This window comes from Urtica dioica, chromosome 2 (assembly GCF_054948205.1).
Source record: "Urtica dioica subsp. dioica isolate 48M chromosome 2, U.dioica_male_clone48M_v1_H2, whole genome shotgun sequence".
Taxonomy (NCBI): Eukaryota; Viridiplantae; Streptophyta; class Magnoliopsida; order Rosales; family Urticaceae; genus Urtica; species Urtica dioica.
In genome coordinates, this window is record NC_142757.1 from 51,890,760 (window position 1) to 51,905,433 (window position 14,674).

Consider the following 14,674-nt stretch of genomic DNA (forward strand, 5'->3'; position numbering starts at 1 on the left):
TGGAAAATATCAATAGTATCCCTCCTGTTTAATCGAAATGAGAGATTTATCCCCTCTATTTCTAGAAATATCAGACATATCCCTCCAGTTTAATATAAATGACATATACATCCCCTAAAAAAATGTTATATTACAAATATCACCCTTTTCGTTTATTTTTTACAAAAAAATAATTTGAACTCCTCAAAATACCCTTAATGAAATAATTTTTTATTTTCTATTCTACATACAAAAAGTTTAAATTAAAAAATTTCTTTATAAAAAGTTAAGGATTTTTTTTATAAAGAGAGATTTTGATTTTTTTTAATAAAATAGTAAATAAATATTTATTATGTTAAGGGTATTTTGGAGAGTTCAAATTATTTTTTTGTAAAAAATAAACGAAAAGGGTGATATTTGTAATATAACATTTTTTTAGGGGAGGTATATGTCATTTATATTAAACTAAAGAGATATGTCTGATATTTCTAGAAATAGAGGGGATAAATCTCGCATTTCGATTAAACACGAGGGATAGTATTGATATTTTCCCTTTTTTATATTCATTCTTGTGGAACCATGCTTCTAATCAATTCTCTTTTTTAACTGTATAATTTTGTTGCATAGAATTTATTTTTCCTTGGGCTTGTTTGTCAACTACATGATGTATTTATTCTTGTGACACCATGCTTCTAAGCAATTCTCTTATTTAATTTGTTGCATAGTTAGTATTTTATTTTTCCTTGGGCTTGTTTGTCAACTATATGCTGTGAGTATCTGAAAGCTTTTGTGGGTCCTAATATTTGAAGTTTGAGGGGAGACATAGCTTTGGAGCTTCAACGCCAATATGCGAAGTTGAAAATAAAAAAAGCTCTACAAATTCATTTAATTGTTTCACAAAATATTGAAGATACCATAAACAAGACAAAATAAAAGGCCAAAGTTAAATAGAGATAAAATAACATGACCGTTGATATAATATAAACACATATACCTCTAGCAAAGATACCATAAACAAGCCAAAATAAAGAGCTAACTCAGTTGTTTGTTATCTTAGTCTACTCGGCGCGAAACAAAAGAGATCAGGCTCGGGCTGAAGCGAGAAAACGAGGCATTCTGACAGAGATATAGGTATCAAAATAACAGAGACTAGTACTCATCGCTGGAGTTGAGGCCCCGGCTGATATTGCCAGCACAACAACATTCCGCCACGCTGTCTCACGCTCAACCATTTCAAAATTCGGGTCTACGATGAGATTGGACAGACCCGAATTTCTATGGTAGGCCTGTTTGATTCGGTCCAGAAACACGCCCCGAATAATAGACCCGCCTTTCCATATCCGGGCCATCTCGCCCAAGTCCAATCCCCACCCTTCCTCCGCACTTTTTGCCCTAAGCAGATTCATCCCCTGCATAATTTTTTAATATAGGTTAAGTTTAATATTATAGTTATTATGATTACCATGTAAGAAGAGTAGTTTAGTCTTATTATCAAAGAATGATCAATCAACCGATTTGAACTATAATAAAATATATAGTGTGATGTAGCAGCCAAATGAAATTCCAAAATAATCTCAATTTGAAAGTGATACATTACTTATGATAATCGTAAAAAAATTTATTATTGACAAGGAAAATTAAGTTTCAAATTGCTATATTGTACCTGAGCGTAGGAACAGATCTTGGAAGCGTACAATGCGTCTCTGACCTCATCGACCAGCCTCTTCTTGTCAACCGAATGTACCGTCGGAGTTGCAGCGGAGCGGCCGGATTTCAAGAGCAACCGATTTTCTAGAGCAGTAGCGATCGTCGGAGTCGGAACGGAAAACTCGATTGCCTCGTGAGTCATCCAATCTCCGTCGAGTTTCGTCCCGGTCTTCTCCAACATCTTATCCACGACGTCCCATTCCTCAAGCTCGCCGTTCTCCTCGAAGATCTCCGCCGTGATCTCCACCAGGAAGCTCGCCAGCTCGCCGCGGTTCCAATCGGAGAAGACCTCCGCGATCTCGGAGTTCGACAGACCTCCGGCGATTTTCAAGACGTCGCAGGCTTCGGAGATCAGCTGCATATCGCTGTACTCCATTCCGTTGTGGACCATCTTGACGAAGTTTCCGGCGCCGCCTTCGCCGACGTAGGTCACGCACGGGCCGTCCTCCGTCTGCGCCGCCACTTTCCGGAGGATCTGCTCGACGCCGTCGTAGGCACGGCGAGATCCGCCGGGCATGAGAGAAGGACCGTTTCTCACTCCTTCGACTCCGCCGGAGACCCCCATGCCTAGGTAGAGCAAGCCTCGGCTCTGAGCCTCTGCGATTCGGCGCTCGGTGGTCCTGTACCACTCGTTGCCTCCGTCGATGATGGCGTCGCCGGGGTCCATGTGCTCGGCCAGGGCGGCGATGGTCTGGTCCACGGCGGCGCCGGCTTTGACGAGGACGACGACGGAGCGAGGGCGGCGGAGAGAGAGGACCAAGTCTCGGGGAGTGTAGTGGCCGGAGAGAGGGAGGTTTCCCTCGGCCTTGGCGCGCTCCACCGTCTCGGTGACCTTCGAAGCAGAGCGATTGTAGACTGAGATAGGGAATCCATTCTCGGCTATGTTTAGGGCAAGGTTTTGGCCCATTACGGCGAGCCCGGCGAGGCCAATTTGGGACATCGCCGGGGCTTCCATGGCGTGTATAGGGTTTGGTGTGAGAGAGTTATAAACGTGTGAATATATACTTTTATAATGTAAAAATTATACTCAATTTAAAATTTATTGATTAATAAAAGGGCTCTGTGGCTAAATAGCTCATTTGAAAACATTGGACTTTGTAAAATAGCCAACCTTTCACCATTTGGGGCAAAATAACCCAAACGTGAAAAAACTCCACAATACCTTTAAGACCTAAACAGACCTAACTCCAAACCATTCGATCAGAAGAAAAAAAAAACCATAAAAAACCTAATTCGACTCACGTCGTCCTCGTCTTCGTCGCTCGCCATCGCCGTCCTCATCTTCGTCGACCGTCATTGCCGACGCCGTAGAAATTAGCCCTAATCTCCGTGGATCTCTATCGCCGACGACGACGCAATCCTAATCTCCGTGGATCTCTGTCACCGATGCAGCCCTAATCTTTGTCGATGAGCTCTTCGATGCTCTCCGTCGTTGCCGTCCCAAACACATCGGAGCTCTGATCCGCCGCCGCCGCAACCAGAGTGAAGAAGATTTCTTCGTATCAGTTGCGAAGCAGGCTGTACGTGTTCGATCGCCGTCGGAGATCGTCGTCGAGTTTTTCTGCATCTTCTTCTTCTGATTTATCGCACAGTGGATTAAATTTTTTTAAAACAGGATTAAATTTTTTGACATTTTATTCTTCTTCATTTTCTTCTTTTGATTTGAAATATAATAAAATATATAGTGTGATGTAGCTAAATAGTCAAATGAATTTCCAAAATAACTAAAATTTGTCTTTAATTTAGTGAAATAGACAAAATGTGCATTAATCTCGTTTCAATTTTTTTTTTTTTGAAACTAGGATTAATTTTTTTGAAAGTGATAAATTGCTTATGATAATCGTGAATTTTTTTTATTCTTGACCGTTATTTTTTTTAATAGGTAAATTAAGTTTCAAATTGCTATATTGTACAATTTCGACAACTAATAAAAATAAGAATATATAGTGAAAGTGATGCAGTGAAAGTGACACACACACACTACACATAGAAAACGTGACTTTTTACACAATATATATAGAAGAAAAAAAAAGACACATTAATATAAATATCTCTATCTATAAGTCCACTACAAAAAGCAATTACCTTTCAACGGCAAAAAAAAAAGAAAAAAAGACTCGTCGGATCTCTCAAAATAGAGAACGAATCTTCATCATCATCGTACTAACCTCATCGTTCAATCTCCGCCGTCCGATCTCTCTCCTTCGTCCATGGGAACTCAGAGCTCCAAGCTCTCTCTCTGCTGGTTCCGCTCTCAAACTCACGTTAAAGCCTCAGTTCTCGAACACTCCGATCACGGCGGTGCTACCACAGTCGGACTCGAACCTCCATTTTTTTCATCGCGCTTCTCCTATTTCTTCTTCCTTTTTTCTGTAACAATTTTTTTTTGTTGCAGCAGAGAATGGAGCGAAAGAGGAGACGAATCAGTGGCCGAGCTACGGCGAGTTCAGCTTGGAGAGCCTGAAGACGGCGACGGGACGGTTTTCGCCGGAGAATATCGTGTCGGAGCACGGATAGAGATCTATGAACTTCGTTTACAGAGGAAAGCTCGAGAACGGCCGTTGGATCGCCGTCAAGAGGTTCAAACAAAGTCGGTTGGCCTGATTCCCGCCAATTCATGGTTCGTTCGGTTCGACTGGATTCGATTCGGTTCGATTTCGATCACTCTCTCTCTATCGATTTTTTAATTTTATTTAATTTGTGAATTTATATGGATTGAAATTCGGGCGAAAACTGATTAGGAAGTAGCGAGATCGGTGGGGAGTCTTTTAAGCGAGCGACTGGTGAATCTGATCGTCGCTGAGTTCATGCCTCATGAAATTCTCGCAAAACATCTCTTTCACTGTAAGACTGCTTTTTTTATTTTTTTTATTTTTTTACATATTTTATTGAACGTCAACGAGTCAATTCTCAAACGATTCTTGTGGTCCTATACTTACACACTCTTTTTGTATTGTCTCTTTCAATATACGAATCTTAGTAATGTACCAACGAAAGAGTGACAGTCTTGATTATAAATTTAACGATGTATAACAAAGATAAAACATTTATTTAGGAGCTACAGTGTTGTACTTGGAATGATCCGTTTACTTTATTGATGGAAATAAAGAAAGAAAGAAAAAGAGAGGGAAATATATGAACTATGCATTGATATATTTATTAATCATAGTTGATTGCTTCTTGAAATTTTTATAGGGAAGACTCATCCCATGAAATGAACAATTAGATTGAGAGTGGCTTTGTATTGGCACAAGCTCTGGAATAATGCAGCAGTAAAGGACATGTATTGTATCATGATCTAAATGCTTACAGGGTTTTGTTTGACCAGTTATATATATGTATATATAAATCCATAATCTCTCAATCCGTCTTTAGAATTTGTTTAATTGGGTTATATTATTACGGTTTAATCAGGATCGAAATCCGAGGCTGTCGTGCTTTGGGCTCATGAAGAATAGCCAAGATGGCAAGAGCTACAGCATAAACTTGGCTTTTACTCCTCCAGAGTACCTAAGAACCGGTATATGAAGTAACATTATTATTATTTCTTAGTTATGAATTTTTGGGACCTTGGTCCTCTTGAACTAAAGTTCTGTTTTTTGGATTACTTTCGAGTCCGTTTCGCTTCTGCTGGCAAGATTTTCTTGGAGATTAGCATGAATTAATCCAATATGACTAATTTTTTTTTTATTCATTTCCTTTTTATGGCAGGTAGAGTGACACTAGAGAGCGTCATTTACAGCTTTGGAACATTGTTATAGATCTTCTGAGTGGAAAGCATATACCCCCAAATCATGTGAGATTTACTGTTTATTACCGTGAGTGATAACATGTCCTCGGATCGATTTTCCTGCGTCTCTCTATCGATAGAAAAAGGTTATACAAATTATACACATATTATAATAATTATTATTAGGCGTCTTTGCTTTCGGCTAAATGAGTTCCTGAGCTTCAGATGAAAAATGTAGACCTCACTCAACTGCAAGAGATTATCGGAGTCACTATTGAACTCATCTAGCTCTCTTCAGGCCCTCAATCTGATACGCGCGAAGAATTTCCTGATGCTGATTGATTCTGCCTTGGAGGGAAATTTCTCGAACGACGATGGAACCGAACTCGTCCGCTTAGCTTCCCGATGTTTACAGTACGAAGCCCGCGAGAGGCCAAACGCAAAGTCCCTTCTCACTTCTCTCATCTCACTACAGAAAGAAAATGAGGTTTTTGTTTTTCTTTTTGTGTGGACAGTTTTATGTTTAAATTGCTCATGTTATATGGTCATCGTTTGTTCAGGTTCCGTCACGTGTATTGATGGGTATCTCCCAAGATAGTGATGTCTATTGTCACCACTGACACCTTTTGGTGAAGCTTGTGTGAGAAAGGATTTAACTGCTATACATGAAATATTGGAGAAGATCGGGTACAAGGTCGAGAATGGGATCGCCAATGAGGTTTTATATTCCCCTCTGCTCTCCAATGGTTATATTTTTATTTTTATAGAGTAAATATAAGGGATGAGTGAGTAACCCATTAGCATTAGAGTCTTTCTTAGAGAAAATATACTAGTTTCAAAAATTAAAGAAATTTCCAAAAAAATAAGCAGTTGATTTTTATTTATTTATTTACTTATTATACCACAGTTAATCATCTCGTCGAATATTTCGCATTGGTATAAAGTTTATCAAAAGTTGAGGTCTAGATCGAGTTATGTTTTTTATATTTTAGGATTAATAATGAGAAAGAATAGACATTTATTTAATTGATTAAAGCATGATTATTAGTTGAAAATTGGACCTCCATATTTCTTGTAAAGATAAAAGTAAAAATGAGGAGTTACGTACTTCAAGTTTTTGGCATTAAAGTGAAATGAGCATATAGTATCTCTAGTGCTTAACAAATTGCACTCAATCTGCTTTAACAAGAGTAAACAATTTCCCCCGAAAAATCTATGCATTTTCTATATAAGATTACGAACTCGTTGCCTTGTTTCTGTGTCTTAATATTGAAAAATATAAACCTCTTGGTACACGCAGCTTTCTTTTCAAATGTGGGCGAACCAAATGCAAGATGCTTTGAGTTCGAAGAAGCACGGTGACACGGCTTTCAGAGGCAAGAAATTTGCGGCCACGATCAATTCCTATAAACAAGTAAGTCCGCTTACTCTTTAGGAAGGTATTATGTGTAAATTAGTATAATAATTTGATTATACTCTTGGAAGAAATAAGTCATTAGTTTCTTAATCATCCATGTTCTCATCGAGGTCCTACTCGAGTTTGATATTTTTATATTCCAAACGAACAGTTTGTAGAAAGTGGGACGATGGTGTGTCCGACGGTGTTACCTGATGAGCGACATGCTTCAAGAGGCGCTCGGGGGATGCGATGCAGGCACAGGTGGCGTCTCCTGATTGGCTGATGGCTTTGCACCTTCAGGCTGTTTGTCTCTTCAGACTCGGCATGGACAGCGCAGGGCCGGCCTGATATATAGCGAGGCCTTAGGCGAAAATTAAAAATTAGGTCTATTATTTAATAAAAAAAACAAAAAAATATTTAAAAAAATCTTCAACCATCATTGATTTAAAAAAAAAAAAATCAAAATATTACAATTCCCTTTATAATAAAAAAAATATAATAACAAAGAACTAAAAACACTAACCAAAAAAATGTCAATTATTGGTGTCGTTTTCTTCCAACTCTATTTTTTGATCTATAATAAACCTAATATGTAGAAAACATACTCTCCAAATAAAGCTGAAACCATTAATCTAGAGAACTTGTTTGTGTACCAAATAAATGTACTAGTTTTTTTTCTCTCCCAAATTTAATAAACATAATATCCAAAAATAAATAACTAAAAACACAATTTCATATTTACGCATATTTGTTCACAAGCTTTTTTAAGGGATGCATTTCTGTTTACAAATAAAGCCATCAAATAAAAGGCCCAAAATACGAAAAGAAATAAATTAACAAAGACCCAATTTAGAACACTAAGCATTTCTGTTTAAAAAAGAATGAGGAATATTATGTGAGAATTTTGCTCTCCAAATTAAGAATTTATAAATCATAAACAAATATTTTGGGCCTCAAACGGGGCCTTAATTTTTTTCCAAAATTTTGAGGTCTGGCCTGCTTGGGCCGGGCCTCCGACGCACAGGTATATATGGATTTATGAGATTAAATGAGAACGGTGTATTTGTGTGTGTGTGTAAGGTTTTTATTTTATAAACGGGTATAAGCGGATTTACATGACCCGTTACTATTTTTTTAAATCGGATAAATAGGTAACGGGTTCAATATTTTTAACCCGCTTATCCGATGGATATCCCAGTTACCCAGCCCGTCTCAAAATCCGGATAAACGAATCCGGATAACGGGGAAAAAATTATAACGAATAGATACCCGGCTTTACCCGTACCCCCGTTGCCATCCCTAATTTAGACAGACCCATTTCTCTCTCGTCTGAACTTTGAAACCCTAAACCAAACAAATGTCTCAAATCGGAGTCGCCGGTCTGGGAGCGATGGGCGAAAGCCTAGCTCTGAACATTGCGGAAAAAGGCTTCGCGGTGTCGGTGTACAATCGCTCGGCTTGGAAGGTCGACAAGATGGTGGAGCGCGCCAAGGTAACCTCCCTCTCTCCGGCCACCACAGTCCCCGAGACTTCGTCCTCTCTCTCCGTCGGCCTCGCTCGGTCGTCATGCTCGTGAAGGCCGGCGCCGCCGTGGACGAGACAATCGACGCCCTGGCGAAGCACACGGATCCGCCCATGTGCTCCGCCAGGGCGGCGATGGTCTGGTCCACGGCGGCGCCGGCCTTGACGAGGACGACGATGGAGCGAGGGCGGCGGAGAGAGGACCAAGTCTCGGGGATTGTAGTGGCCGGAGAGTGGGAGGTTTCCCCCGGCCTTGGCGCGCTCCACCGTCTCGACGACCTTCGAAGTTGTAGACTGAGATAGGGAATCCATTCTCGGCTATGTTTAGGGCGAGGTTTTGGCCCATTACGGCGAGGCCAATTTGGGACATCGCGGCGGCTTCCATGGCGTATCTAGGGTTTGGTGGATTCGGAGAAGAGGCCGTGTATGTGTATATGAGAATAATCGTGTGTTGTGTATATAGCTTTTATAATACCTAGAAACGAAAATAAAAAAAAAATAAAATACATGACTAATCGTGTGTGGATAGTTTTTTTTATGAGAAATTGCCCCATTTGCCACCAATTTCATAATATTTTCCCACTTTCCACCAAAACACTAATTTGTCCCAAAATGCCACCGAGATGTCAACATTGTTGACATCTATGTCAACAATGTTGACATCTCATAGTGAAAGGAAAAAATAGATGTCAACATTGTTGACGTGGATGGTGGCATTTTGGGACAAATTAGTGTTTTGGTGGAAATTGGGAAAATGTTATGAAATTGGTGGCAAATGAGGCAATTTCTCTTTTTTTATAGCAATTACCTAGTTTTACTCTTTTTTATTATTATTATTATTATTATAATTTTAAATCGTAACTTCCCGACCGTAAACGTAAGTATTATTATTACTCTTTTTTCTATATGATGTTTACTTTAAAATGTTTATATATCTTTCAAAATGTTTTTTTTTCTCTCTTCTAAGATGGTTACAAACTTACAATAAAGCAATAAACACAGTTGATCCCATAGACTTAAATTTCAACGTTAATAACAGTGACAATTAAATTTTGATTTTACCCTTTAATAAAACTAAGCATTATTATTTGAATTTTTATTAATGTACTAGCGAGCCGTTTTCTCGATAGAACAACCCGTTATCATATAAGTACACCAGCCTCTTAATTTATAACTCTCATCAGAACTTTAGGCTTGGTTTACATTAAAATATAGATCATCAAAGTACGCTCCTTCAACAGGGCAAAAGAAATGCTATACAACCATAAATAGTTTGATCATAATAAATAAATAAATAAAAATAGGCCTCGTTACAAATTTTCTCTATACGTATAAAGGCTTGAGCGTTGAGAAGATCTTCTTCAGCTTCATAACCCATTTTCGTTTAGAACCATCGTTTAATTTAAAACCCATTTCAAATATTTTAGATAAAAAAAAACACACCCATTTCTTCTCTTTTCATTTTTGCGCTCTTAATTTTTTTTTTTTTTTTTTTTTTTGCAAGGTTATAATTATCACGACGACATGTTGAAGTGAAATAACCAAGACACGACGAAGGCGAAAACCATACAAGCGAGAAGGAAGTTGAGGAAGCGATGGCCGTGCCAAAAGCCCCGCGACTCGGGAGGTACGATCGACACGGCGGTCGCGTTATTCGCCTCGATCGCCACCTCAGCCATCTCGATCTCACTCACTCCCATCACGTTTCGTGCGATCGATTGACATATCTCACACGTCCTGATCCAAGTTGCCAATTCAAAATAAATTAAGGATTCGAGTGAAAAAAAATTATATTTTTATTATTATAGAAAAATTATACAAAATAACCATTTGAAAATAATTCATTAGCATAATAGCCAAAGTTTCAATGATGTAAAAAAAAAAAAAAAAATTGACACTGAATAATTTTTTTTGACAATTCCACTAATTTTAGATAAATCTTGATTATCTTACAAATCATTTACTTTTAATTAGCTATAAGCTCTTATTGTTATTTATTCTGTGAAACATCAATGAACAATGCTAATATGGAAACAATAAAAAATAATGAAATATCAATTGAAGCACTCTTCTTGAAGTGTCTTGATTTTCTCTTAGCTTCAATTTTATACGTCTAATCAAATAAATAATACGAGTCTTTTTTTTTTCTGTACTTTACTGCTAAAATTAGTTGAACGTATATTATATTATCACATCAATAAAGGACAAATGACCAGGATTCTTTACACTGCTAAAAAACGATCAAATATATTAAGAGACAGAAACATAAATGTACTTCCATAAAATCACAGATTAATAAAAGAAAAGAAAGTGACAACAACGTATTATAGCACAAGACGAGAAACAAAATTATTATCACAAGTGAAAAAAAAAGAAGCTGGAGCAAAAAAGAGCAAAAGCAAAATATAGGTAGTTTCAGACGGACTTTTTTCATGAGTGGCTTAGGCAATAATATGTTGGAAAGCAACGCAACAAAATTAGCTCTCATTATGACAAGAGAGAGAGAGAGAGAGACACATGTCACTTTGGCATAAACATTTCAAGAATGACTACGATATGTACTTTATGGTACTCAGTAACACTTTATACCTTCTATACACAGATTCACAGAAACCATGTTTTTTTTTTCAGTGAGCATGATAATTGAGTAAGAAAATATGCACATGGGAGAAGAACAAAGTCATGAAACCCTTATTTTCTAGTCATGAGTATGAGCTCAGCTAGAAAATTTTGGTAAAATATTGTCGGTATAAAATATAGTTTCTACCGAAAAAAATGTCTTACAGTTGAAAAGTATAATTAATTAGACCAAAATACCATTAAAATTACGCTAATGCTGCACATAGCAAATCTTTATTTTATTTATTTGCGTCCGCGGTATGTTTTATAGTCAATGAAATTATATTTTCCCAAGTTTAAAAGGTATTGAAGATAAGAAAAAAAAAAACTAAATTCATGTGTGTTTATGTATTTGTGTCACTGATATTATATTTTCCTGATTAATGACTAAATAAAAAAAAACCCATTTTTTATAAATCATATATTTTTTTTAATAATTAGTTGACAAAAGAACCGACTTCCATAAAATAAAAACAAAAAGAAATCCTAATGAATAAGCTTTGGGACAGTGAGAGGACAGGATAGGACAAGATAACCATAGACATAATCAAAGGACCTCTCAGCTTTTTATTTTATTTTATTTTCTTAATGTTTTTTTTTTGTCCTTTTGATTTTCTTTTACCTTCCCTTGTTTTTTTCTCCCGCAATTGACTAAAGTTTTTTCTGTTTCAATTCTATAAATGAGTCTTCTACATGACACTTCACTATGTGTCACTACTTTAACCGTTCAAAAAAATAACCCCATAAATGACTAATAAAGGGAAGAAAAAAAAAACCGAAAAATAAAGAAAAAGTGAACTTGATGCGGCAAAAGCGAAACATTTCATAGATTTATTGCTAATGAATATCTACCCAATTTGGAAGATGACATTAAACATGCACGGCTTCCTAATTAGGCTTCATGAACTTCATATTTACAAAACTAATTAAGCAAAAAAAAAAAAAAACCAGAAAAAACAAGGACCTGGGATTCAATTTTCATTCTAAAATAACAAAATTGTAGTAATGATTAATGACCAATAAATAAATAAAATTTGGATCGATGTTGTCCAATAATTCATTATATTATGTCATGTAATAATAAATGAAAGAGAAAAAAAAAGATTAAATGAACTCGATGGAAAAAAAAAAAAAATCGGGACGATGTTGTCCTAAAAACCACAACATTATAAAACTATAATTAAGCAAAAAAAAAAAAAAAAAAGGACTTGGGATTTCAATTTTTATACTAGATATCAAAATTGTAGTAATGAATAACTAAAATTTGGATTGACGTTGCGTCGTTGTCCAAGAATTCATAATAAAATGTATGGAATAATAAATGAAGAGAAGAAAAAAAAGTAAATGAACTCATACAAAAAAAAGGGATGATATTGACCTAAAATTCATGACATTGCAAAGCAGCAAATGTAAAAAAAAAAAAAAAAAAAGAAATTAAATTAAATGAACTCACTTGTTTCCTTTGATTTTGAACCAAGCCTCGGCGCAATTCTTGTGAGCCGAGCCGAGATCGTCTTTGCAAGAGCAACCAAGCTCGATCGGAGGTCCAGATTCATGGCTGTTGCTCTCCAAACCCAGGTGGCAAATTCTACAATCCCTCTCCACTTTCACAGACCCCAAATTACCCTCCTTTACCTCGCTAATTACAGCTTTGCCCCCGGGATGACCTTCTCTGTTCGGAGGCGGCGGAGAAGAACAATGCGACGCCGCCGAAGAAGCCCGCCGAGACTCGCCGTCGGAAACGACAACGAAGCCGAACTGGTACTCGTCGTACGACCCGCCGTTTGTCGAGAAGAACTGCGAGTAGCACGATCCTTCGTCCTCGCTGACGTCACTCCCGCTGATCGAACGGCTGTGAGAGGGTCGGAGATGGTGGCGGCGACGCCGATCGAGTCCTTGCTCTAAATCCACGCCATCGTCGTGTGACATTTTTTTTTTTTTTTTGAAAAAAAAGGAGAAAATTCTGGTTTGGTCGAAGAATAATGATAATAATTCAGGGGATTATATAAAGAAATGGGTATTTATTGGGTTCGGTGAAAATAAGTCTTGGTCTATGTCTCTCTACGAACTTTTTTTTTTTTTTTGTATATTCTTTTCTTTTTCTTTCTTTCTTTTGTTTTTTTGTTGACGAGCTTCGTTTAGATGATTAGTTGGGCTGTGAGAGGAAAGGTTCAAAAGTTGAGGTTTTGGTTTGTGAGAGAGAAATAAATGGGTTTTTGGACAGAACTCACACTCTGCTTAGAAAAAGGAGAGAGGGAGAGAGAGAGTCACAAGACTCAAGAAATAAAATACTCGATAATAATAATATATTGTGGTAATAATAATAATAAGAAACGGAAATGATTAATAAAGTAATTAAAAATTCTTACTCCTCTGATGGCGTGATTCTATTTGTACGGTCATCATCACCAATGTCGCAGAAGGAGTGGAAAAACAGAAATAAAATATTAAAACAAAAAAACAAGAAAAAACATACATCTACTTCACATCTTTGGAAAATTATTGGGTCCGGTTTCGGTGGTTCCACTTACTTCCTTGTCACTAGAGTATGTGCGGAAAAGTAAATCAACAACCAAAGATAAGTAATCTAAAATTTGTGCGATGATGAAAAATAATTCGTTCTAATAATCGAAATAACACTACATTTCAGATTTACACTTGAGAAGTATTAGTAAAATTCAACCAACTTAATTAGTAAAATCAATGATGTTACGCGAGATATTGAAGAACAAGCTACGCAACAACGTTTTGAAAAAGGTAATATTATTTCAAAACCCAAAAAACGCTAGAAATTCTAACAATGACATCGTTTGGCATAGTTTTAAAAAAAAAAACGCTTTTAAATTCAATTTTTGGAAAAAAACTTGTTTTTTTTTTTTGTTTTTTAAACTAACAGGTGTTTGGTAAGCTGTTTATAAAACAGTTGTTGCTGATAACGAAAACTGATTTTGCGTTTGGTAAAATAAATATATTATAGTAAAAAAACTAAAATATACATAAAATAAATATTTAACAGTGCTATGGATAATCACGTGGGGATATTAAAGTAATTTTATATCAAATACAAAAACGTTTTTTCTAAAAGCTAAGATTCATAGCTTTTGTGACTTATGTACAATTTTTAAAATCGTTTTTGAAATTTTTTCTAAAACTGTTTTACCAAACAGTAAGATTGCAGTTTGGTTTTTGCTAACAGCAAAAACAGGCTTAAAAAGCTGTGCCAAACACGCCCAATATCTCCCTTAATATTTATGGAGGAATAAACTCGTGCACAAAATGCATCATTTGGTGTGTTGCACAAGAGACGAACATTTGGCGCGGCTTAAAAGCGTTTCGAGATATTAAAGAAGTTGAATTTTTACCGGGTTTTTTTTTAGTTTTGGTGAAATTTAGGAATTAAGTTAAGCTAGGACGACTCTCATAATATTACATCAGTTGATTTTGGATTGATGATGGTGGTTGTGGTGGCTATGTCGTGTTTCTTGAGCAACAAGTTTTGGATCATGAAGGTTATAGATTGTCATTTGTTATGCAAAATTCGGTATTTCATGAAATGGCAAAAATATCTATGTGAAAATAAAAATAAATAATACTAAATTACTAAGCAAGTCATTTAAAAACGTTTGAATTACTAATTAAGCCATTTAAATCATACTAGCGTTTATTTCTGTTAATAGTAAGATTATAAAATTAACGAAATGTTGACTAAATTAAAAATT

General features: G+C 36.4%; 3 protein-coding genes across 3 annotated transcripts; 1 reads left to right on the forward strand and 2 right to left on the reverse strand.

The window, feature by feature from the left end:
* Nucleotides 1-834: 834 nt before the first annotated feature.
* Nucleotides 835-2,679, reverse strand: LOC149405479 (6-phosphogluconate dehydrogenase, decarboxylating 3, chloroplastic-like). Its single transcript, XM_089607227.1, has 2 exons — nt 1,643-2,679; nt 835-1,388 (listed from the first exon to the last, which is right to left on the reverse strand). Exons 1-2 carry the CDS (start codon nt 2,639-2,641, stop codon nt 1,062-1,064), a joined length of 1,326 nt encoding a protein of 441 aa, XP_089463353.1. The 5' UTR covers nt 2,642-2,679; the 3' UTR covers nt 835-1,061.
* Nucleotides 2,680-3,811: 1,132 nt separating this feature from the next.
* BSK6 (kinase with tetratricopeptide repeat domain-containing protein) lies at nt 3,812-7,544 on the forward strand. Its single transcript, XM_089607230.1, is given in 16 exon segments — nt 3,812-3,987; nt 4,082-4,269; nt 4,271-4,306; nt 4,428-4,530; nt 4,882-4,929; nt 4,932-5,009; nt 5,096-5,206; nt 5,398-5,442; nt 5,445-5,482; nt 5,715-5,903; nt 5,977-6,022; nt 6,025-6,134; nt 6,717-6,830; nt 6,985-7,016; nt 7,018-7,054; nt 7,056-7,544. Coding segments are annotated over 16 exon segments (1,374 nt in total). The 5' UTR covers nt 3,812-3,896; the 3' UTR covers nt 7,164-7,544.
* A 1,975-nt stretch (nt 7,545-9,519) lies between these two features.
* Nucleotides 9,520-13,224, reverse strand: LOC149405481 (uncharacterized). The gene is made up of 2 exons (XM_089607229.1): nt 12,409-13,224; nt 9,520-10,073 (listed from the first exon to the last, which is right to left on the reverse strand). Exons 1-2 carry the CDS (start codon nt 12,882-12,884, stop codon nt 9,851-9,853), a joined length of 699 nt encoding a protein of 232 aa, XP_089463355.1. The 5' UTR covers nt 12,885-13,224; the 3' UTR covers nt 9,520-9,850.
* Nucleotides 13,225-14,674: the final 1,450 nt, after the last annotated feature.